General features: G+C 49.2%; 1 protein-coding gene across 5 annotated transcripts in view; it reads right to left on the reverse strand.

Moving 5' to 3' along the window:
- Positions 1–3,894: 3,894 nt before the first annotated feature.
- LOC117361154 (integrator complex subunit 6-like) overlaps positions 3,895–14,867 on the reverse strand; it is a 166,634-nt gene continuing 155,661 nt past the window's right edge. For 2 of the 5 annotated variants that reach the window (XM_033946108.1, XM_033946109.1), the window contains exons 16-17: positions 11,446–11,539; positions 3,895–5,018 (exon numbers count right to left, since the gene is read on the reverse strand). In XM_033946108.1, the coding sequence (XP_033801999.1) occupies positions 4,919–5,018; positions 11,446–11,539 (194 nt within the window). In that variant the 3' untranslated portion in view covers positions 3,895–4,918. The remainder of the gene's footprint in view (positions 5,019–11,445; positions 11,540–14,867) is intronic. The other 3 variants (XR_004539596.1, XM_033946107.1, XM_033946110.1) reach the window with 3 other exon arrangements.

Consider the following 14,867-nt stretch of genomic DNA (forward strand, 5'->3'; position numbering starts at 1 on the left):
TCCTGAAGGAAATCCAGACAGGGCCAGCAAGGTGCGTGCTATAGTGCGCCAGTTACTAGATCTGGTGGCCATAGAGCCAAGGGACAAGTTGGACTTCGGGAGATACTCGATTTACTTCATCGTGCTAAAGAAGGACTCCAACGATTGCAGACCAATTCTGGACCTGAAAGCAGTGAACACATTCTTGTGAGTTCCGCATTTCCGGATGGAAATGGTGCGTTCTATTATAGGAGCGGTGGCACCCAGGGAGATTTTGGCTTCCTTAGATCTCACGGAAGCGTATCTCCACATCCCAATATTCCCAGATCATTGGAGGTTCCTGAGGTTTCATGTTCTCGGGAGACATTTCCAGTTCACGGCACTCCCTTTCGGTTTGGCATCGACGCCCAGATCTTTTACCAAGATCATGGTGGTGGTGGCTGCCCATCTGCGATTTCTGGGAGTGCTCATGCATCTGTACTTCGACGACTGGCTGATCAGAGCTCCCTCATGGGTGCAGGGCTGTTTGGCAGTTCGCCAAGTGGTGTCTTTGCTGGAACGTCTCGGATGGGTGATCCATCTGAAGAAGAATCACCTCAAGCCGACCCAGGATTTGGAGTACCTGGGAATCCAGTTCTACACGGGTCTGAAACGGGTATTTCTTCCAGATCCAGAAAACTCAAACTCAGGAGTTCGATTCGGGACATGTTAGCGGTCTCGGCCCCGACGGCCTGGCAGAACCTACAGGTGTTGGGTCTCGTGGTGGCAACCACAGATGTGATTCCGTGGATGAGAGCGTACCTGCGTCCTCTTCAGTTTTCACTTCTGACGCGGTGGAATCCCCAGAGAGATGCGTTGGGGTGAAGCTGCCTTGGTTGGCAGCAGTGTGTAGCAGTATGTTGTGGTGGTTGAACCCGGTCACTCTAAACAAAGGGCTCCATCTGCGGGTCTTGGATTGGGTGATCCTGACCACGGACGCAAGCCTCTCCAGTTGGTTTGCAGTTTGCATGTCGGTCCCAGTCCAGGGCTGCTGAACAGCGCGGGAGAGCAGATGGTTCATCAATCAACTGGAGCTGCGAGTGATCTGGTTAGCTCTACTGAGATTTCAAGGGTGTCTCCGCTGGAAAGCTGTCCGTGTGTTCTTGGAAAATGCAACAGCTGTTGCCTATGTACAAGGAGTCCCCTGCTGGGCTTGGAGGCTCGGTTACTCTTTGCTTGGGTGGTACGACATCTGTTGGCCTTGTCCACAGCTCATGTGGCCAGGGTACACAATGTTCAGGCAGACTTTCTCAGTCGTCAGACACTGGACCAGGGAGAATGGTCCCTGTCCGGGCTGGCGTTCGAGACCATAGTGCGCCGCTGGGGTCGTCCTACCTTCAATCTGATGGCGTCTTCTCAGAACAGGAAGGCCTACAGATTTTTCAGCCGAAGACGGGAAGTTGGCAGTGAGGGACTCGACACTCTGGTTCAACAACCTTGGCCCGAAAGGGAACTTCTGTACGTCTTTCTCCGGTGGCCTATGATAGGGCGAGTGCTGTGCTGGGTGTCCTCTCACAGGGGTCTGATGATCTTTGTGGCTCTGGACTGGCCCAGGAGACCTTGGTACACAGACCTTGTGAGGTTGTCCTCGGAGAGGGGTCTGTGTCTTCCTTGCCATCAGAGAGGTTGCTCACGCAGGGGCCAATTGCACTTCAAGATCCGGACCGCTTTGGTCTTACAGCCTGACACTTGAGTGGGCAGCCTTGACGGCCAGGGATTGTTCCTCTGCGGTTATCGCCATGCTCCTGAAGAGCAAGTGGAAATCGACTGTATCGGCCTACGCGAAAGCCTGGAGGTGTTTTCAGGCTTGGTGTGCGGGGGTACAAGTGGACCATTTGGTACTGTCGGTGGCTCATGTTCTGGACTTCCTGCAGGCTGGCCTCAGGAAGGGTCTGGCAGTCTCTTCTTTATGTGTTCAGATTGCGGGACTCTCCTGTGTAGGTCCATTTTTGTTCAAAAGTTCTCTGGCTTCTCACCAGAATGTTGTCTGGTTCTTGAGGGGGGCCAGGAGACTGAGGCCTCCCTTGCGACTGCCTTGTCTGTCGTGGAACCTGAATTTGATCCTACACTCCCTGACTCGTCTGCCCTATGAACCCTTGGATGAGATCTCTCTGAAAGATCTTACCATTATGACCGTCTTCCTGGTGGTGGTCACATCAGCACAGCAAGTGTCAGAGCTTCAGGCTTTGTCGTGCAGAGATCCTTTTCTTTGCATCACGGAGTCTGTGGTGATTTTAATAACTGTGCCTTCTTTTCTTCCGAAAGTGGTTTCTACTTTCAACGTCAACCAAGCAGTTCGTTTGCCAGCCTTTGTTTTTTCGGGTTCCAAGTCTCAGGACCATGTTTTGCAGTCTCTGGATGTACAGCGTCTCATTTTGAGATACCTAGAGGCCACTGACTTCCGTCTGTCGGACCATCTGTTCGTCCTGGCAGGCCTCGCACATCGGGGTTGACCTGCTTCCAAGGCTACCATTTCGCGTTGGATACTTGCGGCCATTTCCATGGCCTATGTGACGGTGGGGAAGAAGCCTCCCCTTGGGGTGAAGGCTCACTCTATCAAAGGAACGGCTTCCTCATGGGCTGAATCTCATGCGGTCTCACCTGAGATTTGTCAGGCAGCCACGTGGGCTTCCCTTCATACCTTTTCCAGGTTTTACCGGCTTGATGTGGCGGCTAAGGGTGATATGACTTTTGGCACTTCTGTTCTTGCAGCGGGCTCATCAGGCCCCCCCTGAGATTTGGGACTGCTTTGATACGTCCCTCAAGTTCAGCCTCTAGAGGGATTGTACAAGAATGAAAGATTATGTTTCTTATCTCTGCTAATCTTCCTTCTTGTAAATCTCCTCTGGAGGCTGAACTCCCACCCACCTGTTTTGTCCGATTCACAAGTCGCCTCTTCAGTTACTGGTAAGCTGCATTTCTGTCTTTGACTAGTCTCACTAAGAATTACATATGTATTCCCCTTTGTAAGTTTTAAGGGTTGGTGGGGTTTCTCGGGGGGATGGGGTGCCCCTTCTGATCTTCAGGCTCTATGTTCCATAAATTTCCTATGTTTTGCAGTTTTATAATGTTTACATTATGTGTTTGATTACTGTTGGCCTTTTTTAGCCATAGTTTTTAGTGTAATAATTTCTTGAGCAGAATTGACTGGTAGCAGGAGTTCCCGCGCCCTCTCTTTCCTGGTGTCATAGATCTACCTGTTTTTTCTACTAACTGAGCATGACAGGAAACTCCCGGGCAGGTAGCCTAAAGGGGAGGGATCAAGTTTTAGCCCTGCAGCAGAAGCTATCGTCATACAAGAAGCCTCGAGTTCAGCCTCCAGAGATTTACAAGGAAGATTAGCAGAGGTAATAAACCTAATCTTTCATTGCCCCACATGCTTTCCCTACTTGTTCCTTTTTTGTTATTACGTGCCTTGATGTGAAATAACCCCCAAATGTTACAGCATGCTCTAACAAAAAGCCAGATTTTGGCATAAGGTTTGATGTAAATAGCTTTGTGCAGCTGTCATTTGGACTATATGAGTATTAACTGATTTCAACTTTGAGCATATAAATCAGTATGAACTGAAGCAAATTTGTGGAGTCATTGGTTGCATGATTCTATATAAAATAAAGACAAAGACTACTTCATATTTATCAACTTACATAGTAAAGGTAGTGGATCATAGTGAATGTGGCTGCAAGCATCACTTAACCTTATCTTTAGTGGTTTGTTCTTGGTTTATTGTGACTTCAGCCTTAAAATACAGCATAATATAGAAAAGCATTAGGAATTAGAAAGTTGAAATGTTAAATTTAGCAGAAATTTGTTGTTTTGTTTTCTGAGATTAGGGAAGAAGTTTCAAGATTAGTTTTTAGGACAAAAAGATATTTTCTTAATATAGCTTTTTTATATGTAAAAATATTTACTGCCAGACTCTTCATTAAGATTATGCACTTGTTAAAAATTAATAAATGGTTTATTTTATAGATATATATGTATATATGTATATGTATATATATGTACATGTTCAAAAAAATTTCTTTATACAGTTAAAATATTACAAATTACTGGTCTTGAAACAATACTGTTTAAAATAATCTCTTTTTGTATTAACATTAAATGTAAATACACATTTTATAAAATGCTTCCTCTTTAGTGCTTCCAGAGCACAGCGAGTGGAAGTCCACCTGAAGAATCTCCATCCTCCTCACAGGATGAAAGAGAACTGAAGTCGGGGACCTGGGAAGTCTCAGGTGCACTGTCTTAATGTCTGCAGACAAAACAGAAGAAAGTCTGAGGTAGATTGTTTTAGTGACTTATCGGGAGGAAACAGTCACAGGGCTGTCTTTAGATTTCTTTAACACAGAATAGCAGACTAACTTCTGATACAACCTACACAGACTGACTCTGTGTCATGGCTAGCAGTTCTTGGGAATGCTACCTCTGGTGTATGTACATTAGTGGCAGCATGCAAAAGAGATGGCCACCACCTGTTATTAATTGTACAGGATTATTTTCCATTCGAAGGCACCCTGAGCATGTGTCAGCATTTTCATTTTTCCTTATTTCAAATACCTCATGCCATCTATGGCATGGAAAGGTCTATACTGACTGTTCAAATGAGTAAACTCTCATCACCTGTAGGAGGGGCCACAATGGTTACTGTCGTCAGCCTGTTGACCGAACAGCACCCTCCACACAGGAAAAGCCACATAGTTCAAAGCAAATCCTGAAGGTCTCAGCTCAGCTTCTGCGGATCCATGTTGGTAAATGTTTGTGCTCCTCTGCTTCTTTTTAGACTCTTCAATAGTTTGGACTGCCAAGATGGTGACAGTGGCAGCCACATCCTTCTTCCATTCTTCAGTGACAGAGCAAACGCATCCCTTGGTCCACGTTTCTCTTGCTGATGGCACCACTACCTGCTGTTGATATGATTAACTCTGTTTGGTAGACTATTAGATTCCAATTCTGATAGCATTCTCTCTAAGTGTTGTATTAAGACTCTTTTTTTAAATCTGAAAAAATATATCAAGCAACAAATATTTAATATTAATGATATAATGGCTAGATTTGCTAAAGAATTTTCAACAACTACACATACAGCAATGTTACTTACCGTAACAGTTGTTATCCAGGGACAGCAGGCAGCTATTCTCACTAGTGGGTGATGTCATCCGACAGAGCCCCGATACGGACATCTTGCAAGCATGTCTTGCTTGAAGAAACTCAGAAGTTTCGAGATGCCCGCACCGCGCATGCGCCAGTGCCTTCCCGCCCGATGCTCCGGGCGTGTCTCCTCAGTTCAGGTAGCTAGCAGAGAAGCCAACCCAGGGGAGGTGGGTGGGACGTGAGAATAGCTGCCTGCTGTCCCTGGATAACAACTGTTACGGTAAGTAACATTGCTTTATCCCAGGACAAGCAGGCAGGTATTCTCACTAGTGGGTGACCTCCAAGCTAACCTCAATGGGATGGAGGGAGAGTTGGCAACTTAGGAGAACAAATTTTGTAACACAGTTTGGCCAAACTGTCCATCCCTTCTGGAGAAAGTATCCAGACAATAATGAGAGGTGAATGTATGAACCGAGGACCAAGTGGCAGCCTTACAAATTTCCTCAATCGGTGTTGATCTGAGGAAGGCTACAGAGGCTGCCATTGCTCTGACCCTATGGGCCGTGACCTTACAGGGAAGGGGTAATCCAGCCTGGGCATAGCAGAAAGAGATACAAGCCGCCATCCAATTGGAGATGGTACGCTTCGATACAGGTCGTCCCAACTTGTTTGGATCAAAGGAGACGAAAAGTTGAGGAGCAGTTCTGTGTGGTTTGGTGCGATCCAAGTAGAAAGCCAAAGCACGTTTACAGTCCAGAGTGTGCAGAGCAGATTCTCCAGGATGAGAATGAGGCTTTGGAAAAAACACTGGAAGCACGATGGATTGGTTGAGATGAAATTCAGAGACCACCTTAGGTAGGAATTTCGGATGAGTGCGGAGGACCACCTTGTCATGATGAAAAACTGTGAAAGGCGGGTCCGCCACCAAGGCCTGAAGCTCACTGACCCTGCGAGCAGATGTGAGGGCCACCAGAAACACCACTTTCCAAGTGAGAAACTTTCGGGGAGCCTTGCTCAGAGGCTCAAAAGGAGGTTTCATAAGCTGAGAAAGGACAACATTTAGATCCCAAACCACTGGAGGCGGTTTGAGAGGAGGATTAACATGAAAAAGTCCTTTCATAAATCTGGAAACCACAGGATGAGAAGAGAGAGGTTTCCCATGTAGAGGCTGATGGAAAGCCGCAATAGCACTCAGGTGGACTCGTATAGATGTTGACTTGAGACCAGACTGAGACAAGTGTAGAAGATAGTCCAATACAGAAGAAAGAGAGGCTCGTTGAGGCTCCTTAGAATTGGAAACACACCAAGAAGAAAATCTAGACGACTTCTGGGAGTAGCATTGACAAGTAGCAGGCTTCCTAGAAGCTTCCAAGACCTCCCTCACCGCCTGGGAAAACTGGTGAGGGGTTACGTTGAGAGGAACCAAGCTGTCAGGTAGAGAGACTGCAGGTTGGGATGAAGCAGTGAACCCTGATGTTGAGTAAGCAGTGAAGGAAACACTGGAAGAAGGACCGGCTCCCTGCTGCTGAGTTGAAGTAGAAGGGAGAACCAAGGTTGTCTGGGCCACCGAGGAGCAATCAGAATCATGGTGGCATGGTCCGATCTCAACTTGACCAGAGTCTTTTGAATGAGAGGAAAAGGGGGGAACGCATACAGGAAGCGATTCCTCCAATCCAGTAGAAAGGCATCTGCCTCGAGACGATGAGGAGTGTAGATCCTGGAGCAAAAAAGTGGCAGTTTGAAGTTGTGGGGAGCCGCAAAGAGATCTATCTGAGGCATTCCCCACTGAGCAAAGATCTGATGAAGGGGCCTGGAATGAAGGGTCCATTCGTGAGGCTGGAGAAGCCGACTCAGCTTGTCCGCCAAGACATTGTCCTTCCCCTGAATGTAGACAGCTTTGAGGAAGGAGTTGTGGCGAACCGCCCAATCCCAGACTCTGAGAGCTTCCTGGTAGAGGGAGGCCGAGCCCGTGCCCCCTTGCTTGTTCACATAATACATGGCGACCTGATTGTCGGTGCGAATGAGGACGACCATGTCGTGCAGCAGATGTTGAAAAGTTTGAAGAGCATTGAAGATGGCTCTGAGTTCCAGAAGATTGATTTGGTGGAGTCGGTCCGCACAGGTCCAGAATCCCTGAGTGCGGAGCCCATCCAGATGTGCTCCCCAGGCATAGGTCGAGGAATCGGTTGTGAGAACCTTCTGGTGGGGAGGAGAATGAAACAGCAAACCTCTGGATAGATTCGAAGAGGTCATCCACCAGAGTAGAGATTGCCGAAGGGCAGGAGTGACTGTGATGTGTCGAGACAACGGATCCGACACCTGAGTCCACTGAGATGCCAGGGTCCACTGAGGAATCCTGAGGTAGAGTCTGGCAAACGGCGTCACATGAACTGTAGAGGCCATGAGGCCCAAGAGGACCATCATGTGTCTCGCTGAGATGGTCTGGCGAGAAGACACAGACTGGCAGAGATGAAGAAGAGCATCCATGCGCTGAGAAGGAAGGAATGCTCTGAGACGAATGGTATCCAGGACAGCCCCGATGAAGGGCAGAGACTGGGTCGGCTGTAGATGAGACTTGGGGAAGTTGATCTCGAATCCCAAACTCTGCAGAAACAGAATCGTGGACAGGGTCGCCGAGAGAACCCCCGAGGCCGAGGGAGCCTTGATCAGCCAGTCGTCGAGGTAGGGGAATACCTGAAGACCCTGGTTCCTGAGTGCTGCGGCCACCACCACCAGACACTTCGTGAAGACTCTGGGAGACGAAGACAGGCCGAATGGAAGCACTCGGTACTGCAGATGGAGATGTCCCACCCGAAATCTGAGGAACTTGCGAGAGGCCGGATGAATTGGGATATGAGTATAGGCCTCCTTGAGATCCAGAGAGCATAGCCAGTCGTTCTGCTCGAGGAGGGGGTAGAGAGAAGCAAGTGTCAGCATGCGAAACCTCTCTTTGACAAGGAATTTGTTGAGGACCCTGAGGTCCAGAATGGGTCGCAGGTCGCCCGTCTTCTTCGGGACAAGGAAGTACCGGGAGTAAAATCCCTGGTTCAGTTGGTCCGTTGGAACCGGCTCCACGGCACGAAGCCGGAGCAAAGCCTGAGCCTCCTGAAGAAGAAGGGCGGTCTGAGTCAAGTTGGAAGGATACTCTCTTGGAGGATGGTCCGGAGGGACCCGATGGAAATGAAGAGAGTATCCCTCCCTGATGATAGAAAGGACCCAGAGGTCGGTTGTTATGGCCTCCCAGTGATGATAAAAATGATGGAGGCGTCCTCCGATGGGAAAAACAGGGGGAGGCAGAACGAGGTTGGTTATGCCCTCGACGAGACAGTCAAAAAGGCTGGGTGGTCTTAGGGACAGCAGGCGACTGAGACTTAGGCTGACCCTTCTGGGGAGGCTGACGCTTCGCCGGTTTTCTCGCAGGAGGAGTTTGCCTCGGCTGATAACGCCTCTGATAAATCAACGGTGGACGAGAAGGTCGAGACTGCTGAGGCTTGGGCTTCGGTCGAAGGATAGATTGGAAGGACTTTTCGTGGTCAGACAACTTCTTCGTGACAGTCTCGATGGATTCGTCAAAAAGATCCGCCCCAGCACACGGGACGTTCGCCAGGCGGTCCTGAAGATTCGGGTCCATATCAATGGTCCGCAACCAGGCCAACCGGCGCATCGCCACCGAGCAAGCCGCCGCTCGGGCAGAGAGCTCGAACGCATCATAGGCAGATTGCATCAACTGAAGTCGGAGTTGGGACAACGAAGCAACCACTTCCTCAAACTCAAACCTAGCCTGGGACTCGATGTATGGAGTGAACTTTCGAAGAACAGGCAGAAAAAATTCCAAGTAGGTTGCAAAGTGGAAGTTGTAATTCAGGACTCTAGACGCCATCATCGAATTCTGATAGATGCGTCGCCCAAACTTATCCATGGTTCTGCCCTCGCGGCCCGGAGGAACGGAAGCGTAGACCTGGCCAGGGTGAGACCGCTTGAGCGAGGATTCGACCAGGAGGGACTGGTGCGAAAGCTGAGGACCCTCGAAGCCTTTATGATGTACCGTGCGGTACCGCGAATCCAATTTGCCAGGGACCGCAGGGATAGAGTAAGGAGACTCGAAGCAGCGCATGAAGGTCTGGTCGAGGAGCTTATGCAGGGGAAGCCGCAAGGACTCCGCCGGAGGCCGAGGCAAGTGCATGGTATCGAGATACTCTTTAGAATATCGAGACCCCGCATCTAGAGTAATGTCCAAGTCATCCGCCATCTGTCTGAGGAACGATGAAAAGGACAGTTGGTCCGCCGTCGCCAGTCCGCGAGACGGACTAGAAGAAGACGAAGCCTCAGGCTCCAAAGAGGCCTGCGAGCAACAGGACGAGTAGAAAACTTCGGGGTCCTCGAACTCCGGGCCCGGAGGAGGAGACCCAGTCGAAGCCGCATACCCCAACTGAGGCAATTTCTTCTGAGGCGAGACGGTTGAGTGTCGAGAGGAATGCTTCGAAGAATGCCTGGACCGATGCCCCTCTCGATGCCTGGAAGGGGATCGAGTCCTTCTGTGCGAGACAGGGTCAGACGCTTCCAAGGAGCAGATCGGACTCGATGCCTTCGATCGCAAAGGTGGAAGAGTCGGTGCTTCTCTGGACGTCGCCCAGGCTTGATAGGGAGTTCAGAAGAACTCGTCCTTCTTCCTGCTATGCCCCGGACTGGATGGCCCCGAAGGTGGGCGCCACACTGAATCATGGGGCGGAGTAATTGGTTCCAAGGGAGGCAGGTCACTAAACGAGGGTTTCCTCGAGGGAATGGGCTCCAAAGGAGGCATATCACTAAGAGAAGCCCTCCTCGAGGGAATCGTTTCCAAAGGAGGCATAGCACTCTCGGAGGACCTCCTCGAGGACCCGGACACCACACGCCGCTCCTCCTCTCCGAGCAACGAGGTCGTGCGGCGAGGAGGAGGAGGAGGGGGCGGTCCGCCCCTCGAAGCCGAAGCTGGGAGGTCACCCTGGATGGTGGCGATCAGACGAGGCCCCATGGTTTGCATGAGCTCAACGAACTGAGCCTCCAGAATGGATCGCAGCGAAGCCAATATGGAGGGATCCGCACCAAAAGGGGGCCCTTCCGCACGGTCTCCGCGCTCCTTAGGTGCAGTGTGCTTCTGCTTGCCAGCTTTCGGCACCTTGAGCACCACTGGTGGAACTGTAGGAGTCGATACCTGCTCCGAGGAAACGGAGGAAGGCACCGGCGCCGAAGCCTGGGCCGAAACCGGGGTGAATGATGCCGGTTTCAGGAGGCCCGAAGCAGCTGGGGAGGCAGCGGGCTTCGCTGAAGGAGTCGAAGCCCCCGTCGATGTCGATGTCGAAGCTGCAGGATCTGACGAAGCTTCCATCTTGAACATGGACTCCCAGAGCAGACAGCGGCGCTTAAACGCTCTCGCCGTTAGAGTGGAGCAAGGCTGGCACGATTTCGGAAAGTGATCCGGTCCCAGACACTGTAAGCAGCGTCGATGAGGGTCCGTGAGCGAAATCGCGCGCTGGCACTTGCTACACTTTTTGAAACCGGTAATCGGCCGGGACATAGGCCGGAAAAGCTCCGCCGCAAGGTCGAAGGCGCGGGGCCTCAGCCACGCGGCCGACCCGGTGTCGGAAGTAAAAATTTTTTTTTTTTTTTAAAGAAATCAAAGAAAGAAACAAATGCACAGGAGAGCCAAAAGAACTCAACCCGCAGCAAAAAGAAGGCAAAAAAGATATTCAATGGGCGCAAATTGAAGATAGACTTCTCAGCTCCGCGGAAGAAAAAGAACTGAGGAGACACGCCCGGAGCATCGGGCGGGAAGGCACTGGCGCATGCGCGGTGCGGGCATCTCGAAACTTCTGAGTTTCTTCAAGCAAGACATGCTTGCAAGATGTCCGTATCGGGGCTCTGTCGGATGACATCACCCACTAGTGAGAATACCTGCCTGCTTGTCCTGGGATAATACAATGCTTCCAACCTCTGAAGTAAAATATGTCCATTTAAAGAAAGAGCTTAAAATCTGAATGCCTCAATGATTTAAGCAAAAAGGAACCTATGATCTGGTCCGAGAGTTAATTACTTTTACATTTAGCCATTCCAAATCTTGCTTTACACTCAGTTTTTAATGGTATTAAACACTCAGTTGACCACATTCAGACATTCTCATAGATATTGAAGCATTAAAATAAAGTGTTGCCTATTCAAGGTTGTCATCTTCTGCACTATTGAACGTAATAGGAATCGGGCTATGCAATCCAACTAAAATAGTTTATTTTTCAAGATTATAAAATGCTGTCACAGTTGAGAGTTAAAATCAAATATTTTCTTTTTCTCTATACAGACCTTGCTGCTTCTTTGATAGTGAATTCAATGAAGGTTTTCTGTATTTCTATAGGTCCTTCTACTTCCTCTAACAGAGTGAAAATCTTTTCATAATCTGTATAAAAATTAAAGAATATTACTTAACACAGCAGAACTGATCACTGAAGTTTTCCTTCATGTTTCAAGATGGACAGACTTTCTCTATTCCAACTAGATCTACATTAGTAGCAAAACCCAATTAAAATTTCCTAGTAAACCAACACTCCCCACCTCCCATACAATACTGGGAATGCACATGGCAACATATGCTCCCAAACATGATAATTGGTTTCTGCATTCTACAAACGGCGCCGGTGCATGACTGACATGTGATTGGTGGCCGTTTTTAGGGGGCCACCGATACCAATGCTATTTGTAGAATCCAGCCCAAAGGGCCTTCAAGTTCCGGGTAATTTTATTTAATGATGGGTCCACTTATCTTAGATGGAGGAGGTAGATTGCTCTGTGAAGACCTTAGGGATTGTGATGATGTGTAGGAAAGAAGCAAGTCAGAGGGGAAGATTAGTAGGCAAAGCAAAAAGGTGGGTATGAGAAGTTTAAATCTGATTTGTTATCATGGCATGAAGCCAGCACTGTTTCTAAATAGTGTGTAGACACAACGAACAAAGAACCACAATATTCCACTTTAAAAAGGAGAAGCCACAAACAAAAATGCAGCCAAAGGTGGAGTTGATGAGCAGGATGCGCCCAGGTTTATTATAAACATAAAATGTTAAAATATATCCGCTACAATAAAACCCTTAGCATGCATGCGCACTTCAAACTCCATGTTCCATGCATGCGCAGTGCCTGCCTCAGCTGATTTCCTGCCCTGATCTCCGACACCAGCTAACTTCCTGCCTTCTGACTACGCTGCTGGGATGCTTCTTCTTCTCACCCCGGACCACCAGCGGCAGCAGCTGCGGTTTCATTAAACAGCCATGGGGCATTTGCTAGGCCAGCCCACTTCGATAATGCGAGGTGGGCCGGCCTAGCAAAAGCCCCGAGGCTGCCCGGGCTAGCGGATGCTGGCAGGGGGAGCAGGGAAGGGAGAAGGGGTACTACTGGACAGGGGGGAAGATTAAAGGAAGGGAGAAGGGCTACTGCTGGACAGGGGGAGCAGGGAAGGGGTGCTGCTGGACAGGGGGGAGGTAAAAGGAAGGGAGAAGAGCTACTGCTGGACAGGGGGAGCAGGGAAGGGATGCTGCTGGACAGGGGGAGGTAAAAGGAAGGGAGAAGAGCTACTGCTGGACAGGAGGAGCAGGAAAGGGGTGCTGCTGGACAGGGGGGAGAGATGGAAAGCAAAAATGACAGACGGGGCAGGGAGAGAGACAGAAAGAAAGACAGACGGGGCAGGGAGAGAGAAAGAAAGACAGACATAAAGAAAGAAAGAGCACCCGTTAATGTAACGGGCTAAAAAACTAGTAAAATATAAAACGAGGTAGACAACTTCAACAAACACTAAAAAGATTATGTACTTCCCCTGGTAAACTCTTTTCCAGTAGATAGGTGGGCCATTCTAGACCAAAGGGTTATCCTTCATATGTTTTGTTTTAATTTAGAAAAATTATTGAATCAGACATTAGGGCCTGGATTTTGCAAAGTGTGTCCTGATTTTAGGCAGCTTTCGGCATCCTACACCTGTCTAATCACCCAATTAGGACGCACGTTTTTGGTTTTTTTTTTTTTTTTTTTTAAATCTTTATTCATTTTCAAATCTTACAACAATGCTCCCTAGGCAGGCCACCTATATTGAAGGTGCTTCCAGGAACCTAGGGAAGCCCACAAGACCACCTAAGCTTGCCTAAGAGCCTTAGGCGAACCTTAGCTGCCCTACGTGTCTCCCTAGTAGAGCGAGAGATGCTGGCCTACGTTGTAAGTAGACGTGGCTGCTACACTTATTGCAGCAAGGGATCTCTCTGCTGTGATAAGTATTGCGGCTGCAGCCACTGCCCCCTGCCCCCGATCGCTGGCAGGAGGGTGCCCAAACCCCTCCTGCTGGAGGATGCCCCCTGACGCCCCCGATTGCTGGCAGGAGGTTACCCAACCCCTCCTGCCAAAGGATGCTCCCCGACACCCCCATTCGCCGGCAGGAGGGTGCCCACCCCCCTTAACCTCTAATCATTGGCCGGCCGGGTCTTGCTACTGTCCGTCTGGCCCGCCTCATCGAAATGAGGCGGGCCCTCCCCTTTCTGACCCATCCCCGCTAAGCCTAAGGCCTGATTGGCCCAGGCTCCTAAAGCCTGGACCAATCAGGTCTTAGGCTTATCGGGTTTGCCCATCCCCACTAAGCCTAAGGCCTGATTAACCCAGGCTCCTATAGCCCCACCCGGGCGTCCTATACAGAATCCAGGCCGTCTGTCTTCCATAGTTTTAGTTTAATTTATGTTGGATGTCATTTTACTTGGGTTTTAGCCATTTTGTTTATTATGTATTTGTCTTTTTATGCATCTGATTTTGATTGTTTTTTTACGTCTCTTTAGTATTCTTTATAAATGATGTGTTTGATTTCTATGTTGATTTTACCTTGCATATACATATATTCTATGTTTTATGTTACTAATTTTATGCACTTTGTACACTTCTCCCTCCCTATTCGCGGGGGATAGGGGCAGAGCTGGTCCATGAATAGGGAAAATTTGCAAATAACTTTTGGGCCGGCTCTGACCCACCCCCGGATCTTACCTGGTGATCTAGCGGTGACGCGGGGCAGGAGCAATCTTTCTACACTCCTTCCCTATGCAGAGCTGTACTGTGAGTTCCCATTGTCTCACGAGACTACAACAGGAACTCCCATTGTAATCTCGTGAGACCACAGGAACTCACAGCATGGCTCTCCACGGGGCAGGAGTGTAGGAAGATCACTCCTGCCCCGCGTCACCCTAGACCACCAGGTAAAGTCCATGCTCACCTCCGATTGCCTCTTCCTCCTCCGATCGCCCCCCTCCTCACCCCGATCCAAGTCCCAGGGCTGTTTTTTTTCGATGCAGGCTGCCAACGAGTGATTCTCAGGGGGGAGGTCTGGGGGGGGGGGAAATTGCAAATAATCGAAACCGTGAATGTCAAAACCGCGAATAGGGAGGGGAAAGTGTACGTTATATGTTTCATAGTGTCCCCTGAAGAAGGCATTCTTTAAACGCCAAAACTGGAATCTTTGTTGAGACCACTGTTTCTAATAAAGACTTTATTACTGGTTGGAAAGACTCCTACCTTGCCTTTTTGTTTGGAAATGAAAAAAAGAAATACTACTTAGATCATGTATTTTTCAACTTGGTTTTCTTTGCTCAGCTTTCCATCTTTCAAGATTTTTCCCCAGCCCTTGCTCTCCTCTCAGTTTTCCCCCACTTTTGCCTTTTTCTCCCTCCCCACATCCTCTTACTCACCACTCCACAGTGATACTCCTG

The sequence above is a fragment of the Geotrypetes seraphini genome, chromosome 5 (genome assembly GCF_902459505.1).
Source record: "Geotrypetes seraphini chromosome 5, aGeoSer1.1, whole genome shotgun sequence".
NCBI lineage: Eukaryota > Metazoa > Chordata > Amphibia > Gymnophiona > Dermophiidae > Geotrypetes > Geotrypetes seraphini.